We start from the raw sequence: 13,808 nt of genomic DNA on the forward strand, positions 1-13,808 counted from the left end.
TCCCTATGCTCTCTCTCTGCAGTAGGAAGAGGCACCATTTCCAGTGTTGAAACAGAGGTATAGGAGGGAAAAATGACTGCATTTGCACAGATTATAGAGGGAATCAGTGGGAGACTATGGTTTGTTTCCTGGCTGTTTCAAATCCCAGGCTATCACCCAACTATAAGATCACATTTCTTCCTATTTCCCTCTTGACTTATCTGCAGAGGACAGTAAGGAAGACACAAAGGGAAAGCAAAAATTCACACTGCAGATGCCAAGCACCGACTGTACTTAGACTCTGTCCCTAAACACACATCTAAGCAATGACTTTATTTCTCCATCTTTGCTCCTTTGGTATCCCTTAAAGTTGCCACATACACAAAAACTGACTTTTACTTTGCACCGAGCATCTGTTACTCCAGCTGGGAAAGGCTCCAGGGAATGGCAAGTTCAAGTGCACTACACAGAGTGCAAGTCTGATGTATAATTGTGCACACGCATGTTTACTTAATAAGTCCAGGCATCCACTGATCTTACATGGCATTTTTATAGAACTGTGTCAGACACATGCTGCAAAATGAACTACTCTGCTAGCACTTTTCACTTCCACTGAGTGGCAGGGGAATTTAGCCTTTAGCCTTGTGAAGCATCAAGCCTGACCTTTCAGAAATGCACGTGTTTCCCTCCCAGTCTCGCTGCTGTGTCCCTTGGAGATATCAGATGACCCCCAGCTGGTATCCCATCCCCTCTGCTATCGGCAGCACACCAGCTTCTCGGCTGGGGGCAAGGCACGCAGCCCCTCCGACTTCACTGCTGACTGAGCTCAAGGCCCGTCAACACTAGAGCTATTTAACAGTATGGAAAGTCATGGAGAAAGAAGTTTTGTAAGCTTATATAGATCATTAAAGTTCACAAGATTCAAAACTGTGTATTTCTGAGCTTAGGTCTGACTACTTAGTCACACCTCATGAACAAAGGCTTTGAGCAGGAGTAGTCAATAAAGACCAGCTCCGTATCAGGCAGCCGAGCAGAGCTTATTTCCTGCTAAGTTGATATGAGACCATTACACCTAGCCAGTTTATAGCAAGCTCTTCTTAAAAGAATCAGAGAAAATCCCTCTCTTGCTCTCTGTGCCACTGAAGATAAGACAACTTAGCAGCCTATTCCGGTCTCCCTGCCACTGAGACACAAGCCTGGCAAAGACAGAGAAAGGCACAGCCACCTTCAGCAACCCCAAAGCTGTCCCTCTGTCTTGGTCATCCCAGAAGAGATTCTACTCTGTTCTTCCCAAAGAGCTCGCCTGTCCTCGAAGGCACATAAGGTACCCAGAACAGAAAGCAATGGGCGAAAACCTGGGAGACACAGCATGAGCCTTGCTGCTTAGGCATGTTCAAGTCCTAGGGAAGTCTTCGGACCATTTACCCAATAGTCTCCAAGCTGGTTACTAGAGTCTCCAAAATAGGTATCTGCCTGTTTGGTTAATGGACATGCCAGTGAAGGCTCTGAAACTGGAAACCTGCATGTGAATGTGGAAATTTATTACTCTGATGTGTATGCAAGGTCAGGTCTTAGGCAATGACTGTCAGGTCTCAGGTGATGACCAGATTACAGCTGCATAATATCACACACAGTGCTGCTGCTTGCAATGACATCACTACAGCCAATATTTTCAAGAGTTATTTGTGATCTGTCTCTCAGAGGATCCAATCTGAGGGATTTTAGATAGACTTGGTTTTTCAGAGACCACTGACCAACTGCTCTCAGAATGCCTGGGGGAAGTTCTCTGCATACTGCGATCTCTAAGGGACCTGTGGGAAACGTGGTGCAAAATGTCTCTAGTCCCTTCTTGTGTGCCACAACGTACTGTTCTGCGCCTTGTTGCCACGTTCACCACTGTGAAGGCGACTGTGGCACAAAGAAGCATAGAAGTCATGTGCATTGCAAGGAGAAGGTGCAAGTTTCCTGTATTTCTGCAGACTGCACAGTCCCTGCTGTTGGGTTCGATACAAGGCATTTGCTCACCATCAGTACCTGGGAGGTGGAAATCACTTATTAACCAAACCACGTTTAGATAGTGCTGAAGAAATACCATAAAGCCTACCTGAAAACTGAACAGCAAAGCCCTGCTTGCTTGTGAAGAAATCAGTGTTGAACTGAAGAATGACAGAATTGAAAGTACTGTGGACATCACCAGGTAAGCCAGACCCGCTTATCTCCTTTAAGAGGATCCCGTTCTCCACTGGACCGTCCCATATCCTCAGCACGTCGTGGAACTCCTCAGTGTGGAAAACCATGAAATGGAGCCTGTGTGGCAAAAACAACTGGAGGTCACACCACAAACAGAGCTCTGCCTTCGTCCAGAAAGGGTTAAAAAGGTATTAACCTATGGTAGCCTGGCCCACTGAATAAGAAACATGTTCTCTTCCAACATCTGCCACTCACCTTGGACAAAATATTGTAGCCCTCTGACTAACTTTATCTCTCTACAAAAAACAAGATCTCTTAGTCACATAGCTCCTTAATAAAACACTTACGTCCCTAAATGAAAAGCAACTGAGTCACAGATGCTATTGTCTTCTGAAAATTTGGGTCCTTTTTTGTTTCCTATCCTAAGCACATAAAATTACTAATCTTTCCTCAAAGACCTGAGCAGCAAGGAAAGGCCCAAAAGCCCACAGTGAGCAGTGGAAATACCCCCAGCTGGACCTGTCACTGCTGGTTTTGCACTGGCATTAGCGGTGCTCAGACATTACAATGAGTGGCTGTCACACACACAGAAGCCTCCAAGGGCATACAGGAAACTTGTGGTGAGGAGGCACAGAGACTGCGAAGGGGAGGACAAGGGGTTTGTCCTTGGTTTTACTGAGCTCTGTTATAGATGAACGCAGAAATATTGAGAAACTTACTCTGAAAGGAAAATTAGCAGGAAATGGGCTAGGGTCCCTTAAGACGACTGATGTAAATTCATCCAATTCACACATTGTCCCGGTGTTGCACACAGCAACAACCTTGGCTGTCCTTTTGCTTTTTGGTGTCCTACAAGGAATAGCTTTTTGTCAAGGGCCAGCATCTACTGATAAAATGCATTGATTTTTGTTACCTGCACTCAGATCAAAGAATTTGCTCCTGGCACCAAGCTAATCTTGTGCAACAGGGGAAAAAGAGGAGAGGAAAACAACCAACCCCAACTCCTATTTAAAACACCATCTTGATGCTGCTGGAAAAGAAACCCTTAACAGGCCATTGTTATTAACTGTCCCAGAGGTTAATAAAAAGGCAAGAACAGGGTGTGCGGATGGGGAAGGTGGCAAAGAGATGGAGCACACATCCTGCAAGCTGGATTGCAGCAGTCATGCCTGAGACACGAGAACAGAGACACGGCTCAAACACGAACGGATGGACTGAGTTTCAGTAACGAACGTGAACTTGGGGAGACTCCTGTACACGACAGAACCGTGCTGAGGGCAGGGTGCTGGGACGGGAAGCAATTACACCCGCGATGCTACCAGGCAGCCCTGAATCCTGTCCAAGGACAGACGGACTGGGAACTCCACCAGGAATGCAGCAAGCCCCAAGTGAATACAACAGAGAAGAAAGCAAAACCTGGGGATGCAACAGTTTAGGACTGAACTGAGAAGAGGAGGTAAAAAGGAAGGTTCTGTAACCCCTCGTGGCATCTGTGTGCTCCTGGCAAGCAGGGGGCAGAAAACGGAAACCCACAAGCAGCACAGTGGGTGCCTCCACTCAAAGCAACGCTCAACCAGGTGCAGCCTGTTTCTTTCCTGGATGCCTCCCACACTGGAGCCAATTTTGACACATTTTACAAAACTCTGGATATTGCTAGATCAACTAGCAAAATAACTTGAGCAAGAAATAAAGGAGCAGCAAGGTGGCATGAGCCAGCTCTCCAAAACACACAACAAGAAGGGGATGGAGAGAAAACAGAAACACAGAACCTGGCAGCAGCCGGTGAAATGACACTGCGGTCTCCACCTGGTATTTATTACGATGCTCTGAATGCAGATGCCATTTCCTTACTCTGCATTTTATAGTTGTCTGCCCTGAAGAGACGGCTACAAGGCTTTAGTGCATGCATCGAATGCTCCCCCGGTACGTAACCGCCTGCAGCAGTACTACTCGGAGCTCTCATCTCACCTGTTTCTGAACTAAAACAGGGCTCCACCTGCTCGGCACTTGCTCAGAAACCCCCCGGTACCGGCAGTAGTCACCGGGGCAGTCACCATCCCAGCGACTGACCTCGGGGCACACCGCGACGGCACAGCCCGGCGGTGCCGACTCCCGGCACCAAACTCCCGGGCGGTGGGAACGCTGCACCGTGCTTCTCCCTGCCGAAAGAGCCTCCGTTGCAGAAGGACGTGAAGTGGCTGCTGCACAGAAGAGACTTTGCGACGAGCTTTGGGATCTTCCAAGATGAGTACCATCATCGAAGCATAAGACAGGGTCATTACTGCTACACCGCAGGGAGTTATCAACTAAAGGCTGTGATACATCAAGGCTCGGTCCCTTTCGTTCCTGCACTTAAAATGCCAACCAAAGAGAAGCCATTTTAATTGCTTCTGCTTTTCATTGCCACATTATCACTGGGGAAAATACCACCTGACACGATGAAATCAGGCTAACGCAGGGTAACTCCAGGCATGCCATTCTGAAACGGGGACACAGATCTATAAACTGCACCGAGAAAACCTGTGAAAATAAAACATTCGGATACTGGGCTTAAAACCCTGACAGAGAGCCCACGGAGGAAAACAAGGAAGCATTCGCTTGGCTGCCTTCCCATTTATCCGGGGCAGACATAAATAAATAAGGTGGAGCCATAAAAAAAATATATATACTGCAATGTACTCAGCAACAAAATGACATCCACAGAATCCGACAGAATCCAAAAGAGCTGAATCATAAATCTACCTAGCAGAGACCTTGAGCAAAGTGAAAAAAGCCAGACTCGAGGAAAATAAGAATGGATTATAGCAGAGCCACACTCTTCAGGTGCCTCGGCCTCACGATGCTTGCTTTTGGGCCACCCTGTGCTAGTTAGCCCAAACTGCCAGCGAAAAGTCACCGCGGAAGACGTTGGAGGAGCTGGAGACGCTGGCAGAGACCGAGGCGGGGCTGCACCCTGCGAGTCCTTCAGGCTCGTCCCGCTGCCCGGGAGAGCACAATCCCAGCTCAGCCGTGGGACCGAGACTAACTGCTAGCCACAGCAACTCTCTTCCCTAATTTATTTTTAAGCAGCAACTTGCAGGCAGGGTTTACCAACAAGGAGGATGCTTTCAGCAGGATAAGCTGGTGACACAGTGGCAAGGCACAGGCTGTCCAATGCCAGTTGGTTCAGGCATCTATTGGGACAGCTGATTTTATTAAGAAGAACTGGTGCTCTCTGGAGCAAATCAATCTACTCAATAGGCACATCTGTAACCCTAGAGCATGATTTTTCTATCAGCCTGATTCTATTCCCAGCAGGGCTTAATTTAAGACAAGACAGAGCAACCAGTTCAGCAGACAATGGGGAGAAGAGGATTTTATTTTTGCACTCTGACAATCGCAATTACATGCATGAAAATGCAGCTAAAAGCAAATTAGGAATTGTAGCTATATATATAGGTGACAGAGGGCAATGCTTCCCAGCTCAGCCAGGAATGGAGAGGAGGAGGAGGAGGCCAGGTCTGCGCACTCTTTGATGAGCCATCTAGCCCCAGCTCTGCAGAGCGCGTCCCCACGACTCGCCTGACCCGCCCGGGGCTTTCCCCGCTGAGGTCTCCCCCCCGAGCCCCCGCTCTCCCCAGCTCGCCGTGGCTGCGCAGGAGCCTGAGCTCCCACCCTGAGACGGCTTCAGCAGCCGAACGCAGCTTGTGGCCACGCCGGCCGATGCCCGCACAGCCCGCGCCAAGCCGCAGGTCTTTGGACGTAACGGCAGCTTGCAGGGCTTCGCACCGTCACCCTCGGCCAGGAGAGGGTTCCCAAACGTCAAGCTGTTAAATGCTACGCCTCTAGAAGCCTCCACAGAAGCAAACTGCAACAGCTAGATATTTCTACCCGTATTTCTAGATGAGACTGAAAAATGAACCTGTCAATATAGCACCATTCATTAGACTAGGGCTAGCAATATCAATAAACTCTGATGACACCGAGATTGCTGCTATGCAATAAAATGCCACTGCCACTTCTAACTGTATATTCACTCCCAGCCATGCAAGCAGCGCTTGAAGGCAAGCTTCATTCATTGCCCAGTACATCCTCCCCTTCTTCCTCCCCCCAAAGTCTCTCAGGACAAGCCAAAACATTGTAAGAGTGAGAGTGTGTGTGTGTGTGTGTGTGTGTGTGTGTGTGTGTGTGTGTGTGTGTGTGTGTGTGTGTGTGTGTGTGTGTGTGTGTGTGTGTGTGTGTGTGTACGCACACGTGTTTGCATGTGCACACAATTATTCCTCTCTCGAAGTACAACCCTTTAACATTCGTGGCAACAATGGACGGACTAATTTTTCTATCTTTCTCTTCTTCCTTTCCTTCCCATCGTTCTGTGCAGATACAGCTTTATTCAAAAAGCTTTGGTGATTAATTTTAATGCAAGTTATAAATGAGGGCTTTATACAATTGTATCATGCATGAAGAGGATTATTTTTCCAATGGATTACCATAAAAATGAAGTTGCTGAAAATGTGCTCTCTCAACAACCCAGAGATCATCTGTTCTGTTTGAGCTGCCAAATAAAGGAGCAGAAGAAGGGAGCTTTTCTCTCTGATGAAAGGAGGGGTCACAAGGTATGTTACCATACTATTGCCTGGCATCATTTCACTTCAGTCTTGGCCCCTTTCAAGCCTCTGGCTGATCCTGCAAACGCAAGCATACAGCTCTGCTCATCTGTGCACCCTTACACAAGCGGAGAGGATTATGTGCGCGAGCAAAGCTCACCTGCCGAAGCCATCACGGGGACGAGGCAGTCTCCTACGCTTTGGGGGAGCACGGAAGAGGGGTTTCATGCCTACTTCACCCTCCAGATCAATTCATACAGCCAAAGCGCAGCCCAGATATAAACTCTGTTACTGATGCCCAGGGTAGTTGAGGAGGGGGGAAAAAAATCTGAGAGGAATAACCAGGCCTTGCTGCTAAACCCCGTGTGTTAGAGGGTCACATTCACGACAGAGGCCGAGCTCGAGCTCTCCGCGCAGGAGGCGTGGGAGCAGCGCCTGCTCTGGGGATGTGCACTTCACTGCGGTGAGCTGTCATGCCATGCTTCAAACATGAACCAAGCTCACACTGTGTTTAAACTCCAACTAGTATCACTGCTTTACTGCCGGTTGGCAAAAATATCACTACTATTGCTGCAGTCTTTATGTCTGGTCTTAGCACTGAAGGCTTAGAGCGAGAGGTTATCATCTGCATCAGAAAGCAGGGAAGCCAGAAGGTGCCATTAACCTACCAGACCATGTGTGTGGTAACTGGGATGCAGCAGTTGCAACAAGGATGCCAGAAAGACATCAGTAGAGATAAGCTTGGTTAAAGGAGTCAATATTCTTCTAGGAAGCAAAACATGTTAAAGGACTGCAAGGGAATTTTCAGAATATTTTACAGGAGAGTGAGAAAAAGAGGATGCTTCCAAAAAAAATGTCCACTGGAAGCTGCCAATGCAGGAACTAGACTGCATTGGCTCTGCTCGCTCTTACAGGTTGACACCAGAAACCATCCCTTATTGAACCATACTGAAGAGCTGAGCCAGCAGAGGGAATTCCTGCATTAAGTAAAAATGAAAATACTGGACTAAATTTATTTCCAGCGTAAATCCTTTGACCAGCAGCACCACAGAGCGCAGCATGATTAACACTCTCTGCTGAAGAGATCAGTGCCGATGTAGCGAGGAAGCTATGGTGAAGATGGAAGTGCACTGACAGAACAGCAAACAAGTGCAGGCCTGCAACAGCAACAGGTCTCGGGTCAGCACAGGAACGGGGCTGATGCACCAAATAACAAGTATTAGAAACAATGATGGGGGGGGGGGGAACCTGAGAGAACAGGATTACTATTGAATAAACCTTGTAATTTACCCTGCTCCCTCCAAGTCCCATCAATTAGCAAAAGCTTTACTTGCAAATATACTTGTTTTCTGTTGAAGATGGCTTTAGCTGGACTGAAATATATAGGTATATACAGAGCAGTGTGGAAACGGCTTGGCAAAGCTTGGGGCAGATTTCAGTGTGGGAATAATAGTTAGCAACAGAGATCACAGATGAAGTATCACTAAGTAGAAAACTGCTTCGATTCTGCTGGTGGCTGCATTAACTTTATGAGCCAAATGTTCTCAATACTATGCTCACCTAACTGCCAAGTTCACATAACTTATAAACAAATTAACATTTCAAACTGCCATTTTCCAAAAGCCAAGTGATAACAGAACAATAAGAAAAGTCAGAAGAACAGGAGGAGAAAACTATCTTGGGTCTCTGTACAGACCAGATGTTTAGAAACCATCTTGAGCCTTCCCTTTGGGAGGATAATTACATTTTATCTGGGGTTTTTTATTATTAAAACCATAAAACAATGCAATTAGAAGATGAAAACCGAGGTCTCATATTTCCAGCTGTCCACTCACATCTGGGGACCCCTATGCCTGACTGTTCATTCATTTACACAAAAATAACTTGACAGAGCTCACCCGTTTCAGCATTAATTTCCTCTGGCAGCATGAACGGGAGATGAACCAAATCCATAACTGTCTTGCATTATCCTTTGCTTGGATGTGATCTTCCAAACAATTTTATATATATGTCCTCATTTTAGGATTATGCCACTTGGACACACTGGACACTGCTTGGAAATTCAACATTGTAGTCTGGTGGAAAAGGTTTGTTTCTGCACACCTACCTTAAGTGAAGGGGTGAAGGGCATTTACACTACATATACACATGTAAAAGCTGTTAGATGCTATTGTAATACACTGGTATCACAGGCAGAAATAGCAAGTAATCTGGGTTGACCACAATAGATGTTACAGGCACAGGCCATACATGGCTAAAAAGCAAAAGTGAAGGGGAAGAAGCGATGCTTTCCAGTCTGGCAAGGAGATAAACCAGCCCTGGCTCTCTCATTTGTGACTCTCAAAGTGACACTACATTCTCTCTACCCACTTTACATAATCACTGATCTACTACTGGAAAAAGAAGCTGTACATGCAAAGTAAAACAAACTACAATAACCATTAACTTAGTAGAGCTACATTTAAGGTATCAAAATCAGGTTTTCTACAGCAAAACTACTGGGGGATTTCAGAGGCACCTATGGGATTTGGAAACCCAACAACAGAAAGCTAACCAAACCTTTTAGCTAGCTCTGACCTCAGTATAGGAAAGCACAGAGTAAACCACCACCTCACTGAAGACCAGCTGCATGTAAAAACGAGGAGTGAAGAGCCCCCAACCTCCCGACTCACCCTATCGTGCAACCAGCTTCTGCCTCGATTGTCCAAATACAATTAAGATTATGATCGTAGGGCGTCGGGTAGCCGGGAGACAGTATCCGTCCTGATGACTCTCCTTTGATAGTACCCCCACACTCAGCTGTAAGAAACATACGGGTTAGTTACAAGAGTCATTACATATTATGGTTCTTTCTTGGCAACAATGCAAACATCATCCTGATTACAACAGAGAGAGAATTTCTCGTCAATTAAAGAGATTCTCAAACCTTACAACCCAAAGGTAAGGAGAGTCACTTAATTCAGATACAGAAGTGAGTCGTCAGAATAGCTCTGTGCTTCTGTGCACGTTCCTGAAATCTGACATGTTAAAGTGAAGAACAACTTCCCCTTTCTTTTTGGCTTCGTAGTGAACAAAGGCAGAGCCTGCCAGCATACTACTTTCCCTAATTCACACATGTGGGGTGAAAGAGCTCAATGATTCTGCCTCTATCTGCAAAAAGTCTTAACAATTTGTAAGTGTGACAAAACGAAGAAGTCAATGTACCTATGTATCTGCTAAATGAATTTCCAAAGGACTTGAGGCTCCTTACTGTTCTCATAGAAACGTGTCCATTAAAATTCTATGAGTTTCCACCTATTCACATAGACATGACTATCATATACAACAGAGCATATAGGGTAATAGAGCAACAGAGCAAACAGGGTAAAGGTTAAGAAGATGGGTGAATCACTGAAATTTGCCTTTTTGCCTCAATAATTAAGGCTAAAATTCAGCAGAGGGTTACAGCGTACAGAAGTTTCTGACTCATGGGAGAATTCAGAGTGCCAATGTCTGAGCACATCGCTTACAGCCATGAAAGCAGACTGGTGGTTGCTGAGCTCTCCAAGAGGGCTAAGTCCGTAAGAAAGTCACTGTGTCCTGAAAACATTAGCTAATTAGGTGGCTATTGAGTAACAGACCAGTAGCACTTCATTTAGATATCCAAATTGTAATTCCGGAGTGTTCTAGGCAAGAGCATATCCTTCTGGAGACTTACGGGAAGAGGGGAACTCAGGACCTAGCAAAGAGGAGGCTAACTTAGGGAATTAAAATATCCAGGATCAAATGTCATGTAGCTCTCAAATAGACCTGGCTTTGAACTGTCAAAAACCTGGACACACATTGATATCTGCCGTTATCAGAAACTGCCACTCTATTTAACACATTCAAGCGAAAGGACAAGGACTGGAAAAGCAGTCGAGTCCTCACTGTGAAGCAAGAAACCTTGTTAAAACTGTGCTGAAGGGCTCACAGCACAGTGTTTCATGTTAAGACTGCCAGTAGGTATTTTGCAGAGATCAGTGCTCTCAATCTGAATACGCCTTACAAGGGATCCTTAGCACTGTCTTTTCTGATGTGGATGGGTGTAATCAATACAAGAGTCAATGTCACATGTGTTAGCTATGGAGGAAGAGAGGGTGTTCAGCGCGAAGCCCACAAGCAAAGTACTTTCGAGAGGACTTGAAAGCGAGAGCTGACTCACCTACGCAAGTTGGCAGGGGCTGATCCCAAGCTCTCCGCTCCCCAGTCAGGCAGACCAGCACCCTGCTGCCTCGCAGGGTATAGCCAGGGTCACAGTTAAAGGACACAGAGCTGCCAGCAAAATGTCCTTCGTCATGGACCTTGTAGCCGAACTGTGGGATGCCAGGGTCCTCGCATTTAATGAGTTCAAAACCTGGGGCAGGAGAAAGTGTCAGTTTTCACAAGATATTTAAAAAACAGAAAATATTAACACATGTAGTATTAAAAATTTTCTTCTCCCAATCTTTCCTGGAAAGAAGAAACACTATACCGAGAATTATATTTTTTTGCTTAAGACTTGAGATCTTGTATCTCTGCTTTGACCCAAACTTTCTGAAGGGCCTCTGGCTCATTCACAACAGGTATGCCAACATAATCATCTCCTGTGTTCTCAACGCACTTTATGTAACAACATCTTTTGGGAAAGGACTGCTTTGTCTAGTCATGCAACTGTAACACGAAAATGTATTATTACGACTAGGATTCCCATTTCACAAGGATATGGGCCTAAAACTTACTAGAAAACTGCAGTTCAAAGCCTTTACTTGTGTTCTCGCTGTTGGTGATAAACTCGAGCCACATGGTGCTGGAAGTGCTGTTTATACTGGTGCCGAGCATTTCGGTGCGACTAAAGGAACCCAGCAGGCGAGCGGAGCTATTGCTGCCGTCGTACACCTAGGAAGAACAAGAAAGGCACACTGAAAAACATCTTTTATTTGATAAATCAGGGGCCAAATCCTCCAACAGTGCAAACAGTCAGCTTTCTGAAGCCAGTGAGATTATTCCAACTAAGAGCCTGACTTCATAATGCTCTACGATGCTGCTCATTAGAAGAGCAGGATTCGTATCCTGGAGGATGTGTCTTTCTCCTTACACCTCTGCTTCTACTGCATTCACTGCTGTGTTTTCTGAACAAGTTTCTCTTTGCAAAGGTGCAGCACAGCTATGGGGAAAAACATTTCCTTCTAGAATGTCTCAGAAATGTCTTGACCCCAATATTGTTAAAAACAACAACAAAAAATTATTGCGGATAGCATGATTCCCTATGAGAATAAAGGGCAACTTCTCACTAGGGGAGATTGATAGCAACTTTCTTGGGGAATATGTGAGAAGCTGCTGACAACACTGTTGAGAGAACACCAGTTCTTTCATAACTAGCATATTCTTTGCATTAGCTGGAAATCTCTCTCTTTCCAGTGATTCTGAGTTGAAAATATGTGGATTACACAGTGCAGAAGCATGGCACTTAAATAAGGACAGAGATGCTTTCTGGAAAGATGGCTTAGCACAGCAGCATGCATCTTGTAATAATAATGCCTCCCACAAAAAATATGTCTTTGTGGTTAATAGAATTCAGCCCGGATTCATCTCCTCCTATACAGGATCCCCAAACTTGTAAATGCAGATTAATCTAAGACCAAGTATGGGAATGCTGAAGAGCTTGGGTCTGGAGTTCTGCATTTAAATAATCCCTTTTTGGGGGCAAATCATTCTTGGTTCTTAAAAACACAAAAATAATGCTAAGAACCTCATTCTTCTTCATGTGTTAACAGTTTCCACTGTATGACGGTGCAGATAAGAACTGAATTTTAGCTGCAAGGGAGGGCCACCTGGTGCTCCAGCAAATCTCTAAAATGATGTTATTCTTCTGAAGTTAATGGGTATTTCTATACACTTGGAATTGTACAGTCTCCGTTACTCTGCGTGGTGTCCAAAGATGCTGGGTTAAAGCCTGTCTTTACCTAGCCACTCACTCTCACATGCAAAGTATTTTGCTTTAAAATAAAAATAACCTCATTTTCTATATGGGCTCTTTCCATTACCTCTGCTGAGTTCAAAAGATGCTTGATAAACTAAACAAACAGTACAGCACAATATACACAACAAAGAGTGAAGCCTTCTCACCACCTCAGTAAAGACTTCACAGCAGAGGCTGCAGTGATATGGGCAAGATATCTCCATTTTTATAGGATATGGAATTTTTTTTTTAAACACATTCATTAGCAGACTGAAGCCTCAGACTAACAGACAGGCTGATGTGCAAAGGACATTCACTACTGTGAATGACTGCTGTCTTACTGCAGCTGCCAGAGACCAGCATGAGTTAGTGAGGTTCAGAGGCGCTGATTCCCTAAGATCACAGGGTACGTCTTCAAGCACAGCAAACTAATGCACAGCAGTGATAAAAGCTAATTAGCTGGTGTCCACAGGCTAGAAAATACTGTTTCACACATCTGTCATCATCACTTGAGTCTTGCTCCAACCTCAGAAGGGAAACACAGTTACTGTTCTAGCTCCACTGCCTTGCTGGAATAGAGCCTGGTCCATGGGAACCTTGCTGCTGTCTTCAAAAACGCCATGCGTCAGTCATTTAATGACACAGAAGTGACTGCGGTAGCCAGTCACTGCTGCATGAAGGACATTTTTGGGGATGTCAATCCAATTCCTAGTATTCTGACTTGTCCAGATTACCAAAACCACCACTGAACTGTCAGCACTGACAGGGCCTGGGTGGCATTTTGCAGAGGTTAGCTACAGCTAACACTGCTACAGATCTAGAACATCACTTCCCTTTCAGATCTTGCTCTCATTTCTCAGCAGCGCTACCCTGCGTTGCCAGAGATGGAAGCATTACCTTGAGGACATCTCCTGCCTCCAGTTCAAAAGTCCTGGCTTTCAGCTGGATCCCCTTTCCTGGCTGGGTCTGGATGGAGTAGATGCATTCATGGTTGTTGTTATAATTTATTGGGTAGTTGGGGGACAGCAGAACACCTTGCGTTCCAGTTACAGATGAACCACATTCAGCTATACAAAGACAAAAAGACATATTTTAAT

At 45.5% G+C, this 13,808-nt stretch overlaps 1 protein-coding gene across 4 annotated transcripts in view; it reads right to left on the reverse strand.

Moving 5' to 3' along the window:
- The window catches only part of CSMD2 (CUB and Sushi multiple domains 2), a 326,291-nt gene that overhangs the window by 93,024 nt on the left and 219,459 nt on the right, over positions 1-13,808 (reverse strand). For all 4 annotated transcript variants that reach the window (XM_064525206.1, XM_026104637.2, XM_064525207.1 and 1 more), the window contains 5 exons: positions 13,609-13,778; positions 11,492-11,648; positions 10,936-11,127; positions 9,425-9,551; positions 2,084-2,286 (listed from right to left, as the gene is read on the reverse strand). In XM_064525206.1, coding sequence (XP_064381276.1) covers positions 2,084-2,286; positions 9,425-9,551; positions 10,936-11,127; positions 11,492-11,648; positions 13,609-13,778 — 849 coding nt within the window. The remainder of the gene's footprint in view (positions 1-2,083; positions 2,287-9,424; positions 9,552-10,935; positions 11,128-11,491; positions 11,649-13,608; positions 13,779-13,808) is intronic.

This window comes from Dromaius novaehollandiae, chromosome 23, assembly GCF_036370855.1.
Source record: "Dromaius novaehollandiae isolate bDroNov1 chromosome 23, bDroNov1.hap1, whole genome shotgun sequence".
Lineage (NCBI taxonomy): Eukaryota > Metazoa > Chordata > Aves > Casuariiformes > Dromaiidae > Dromaius > Dromaius novaehollandiae.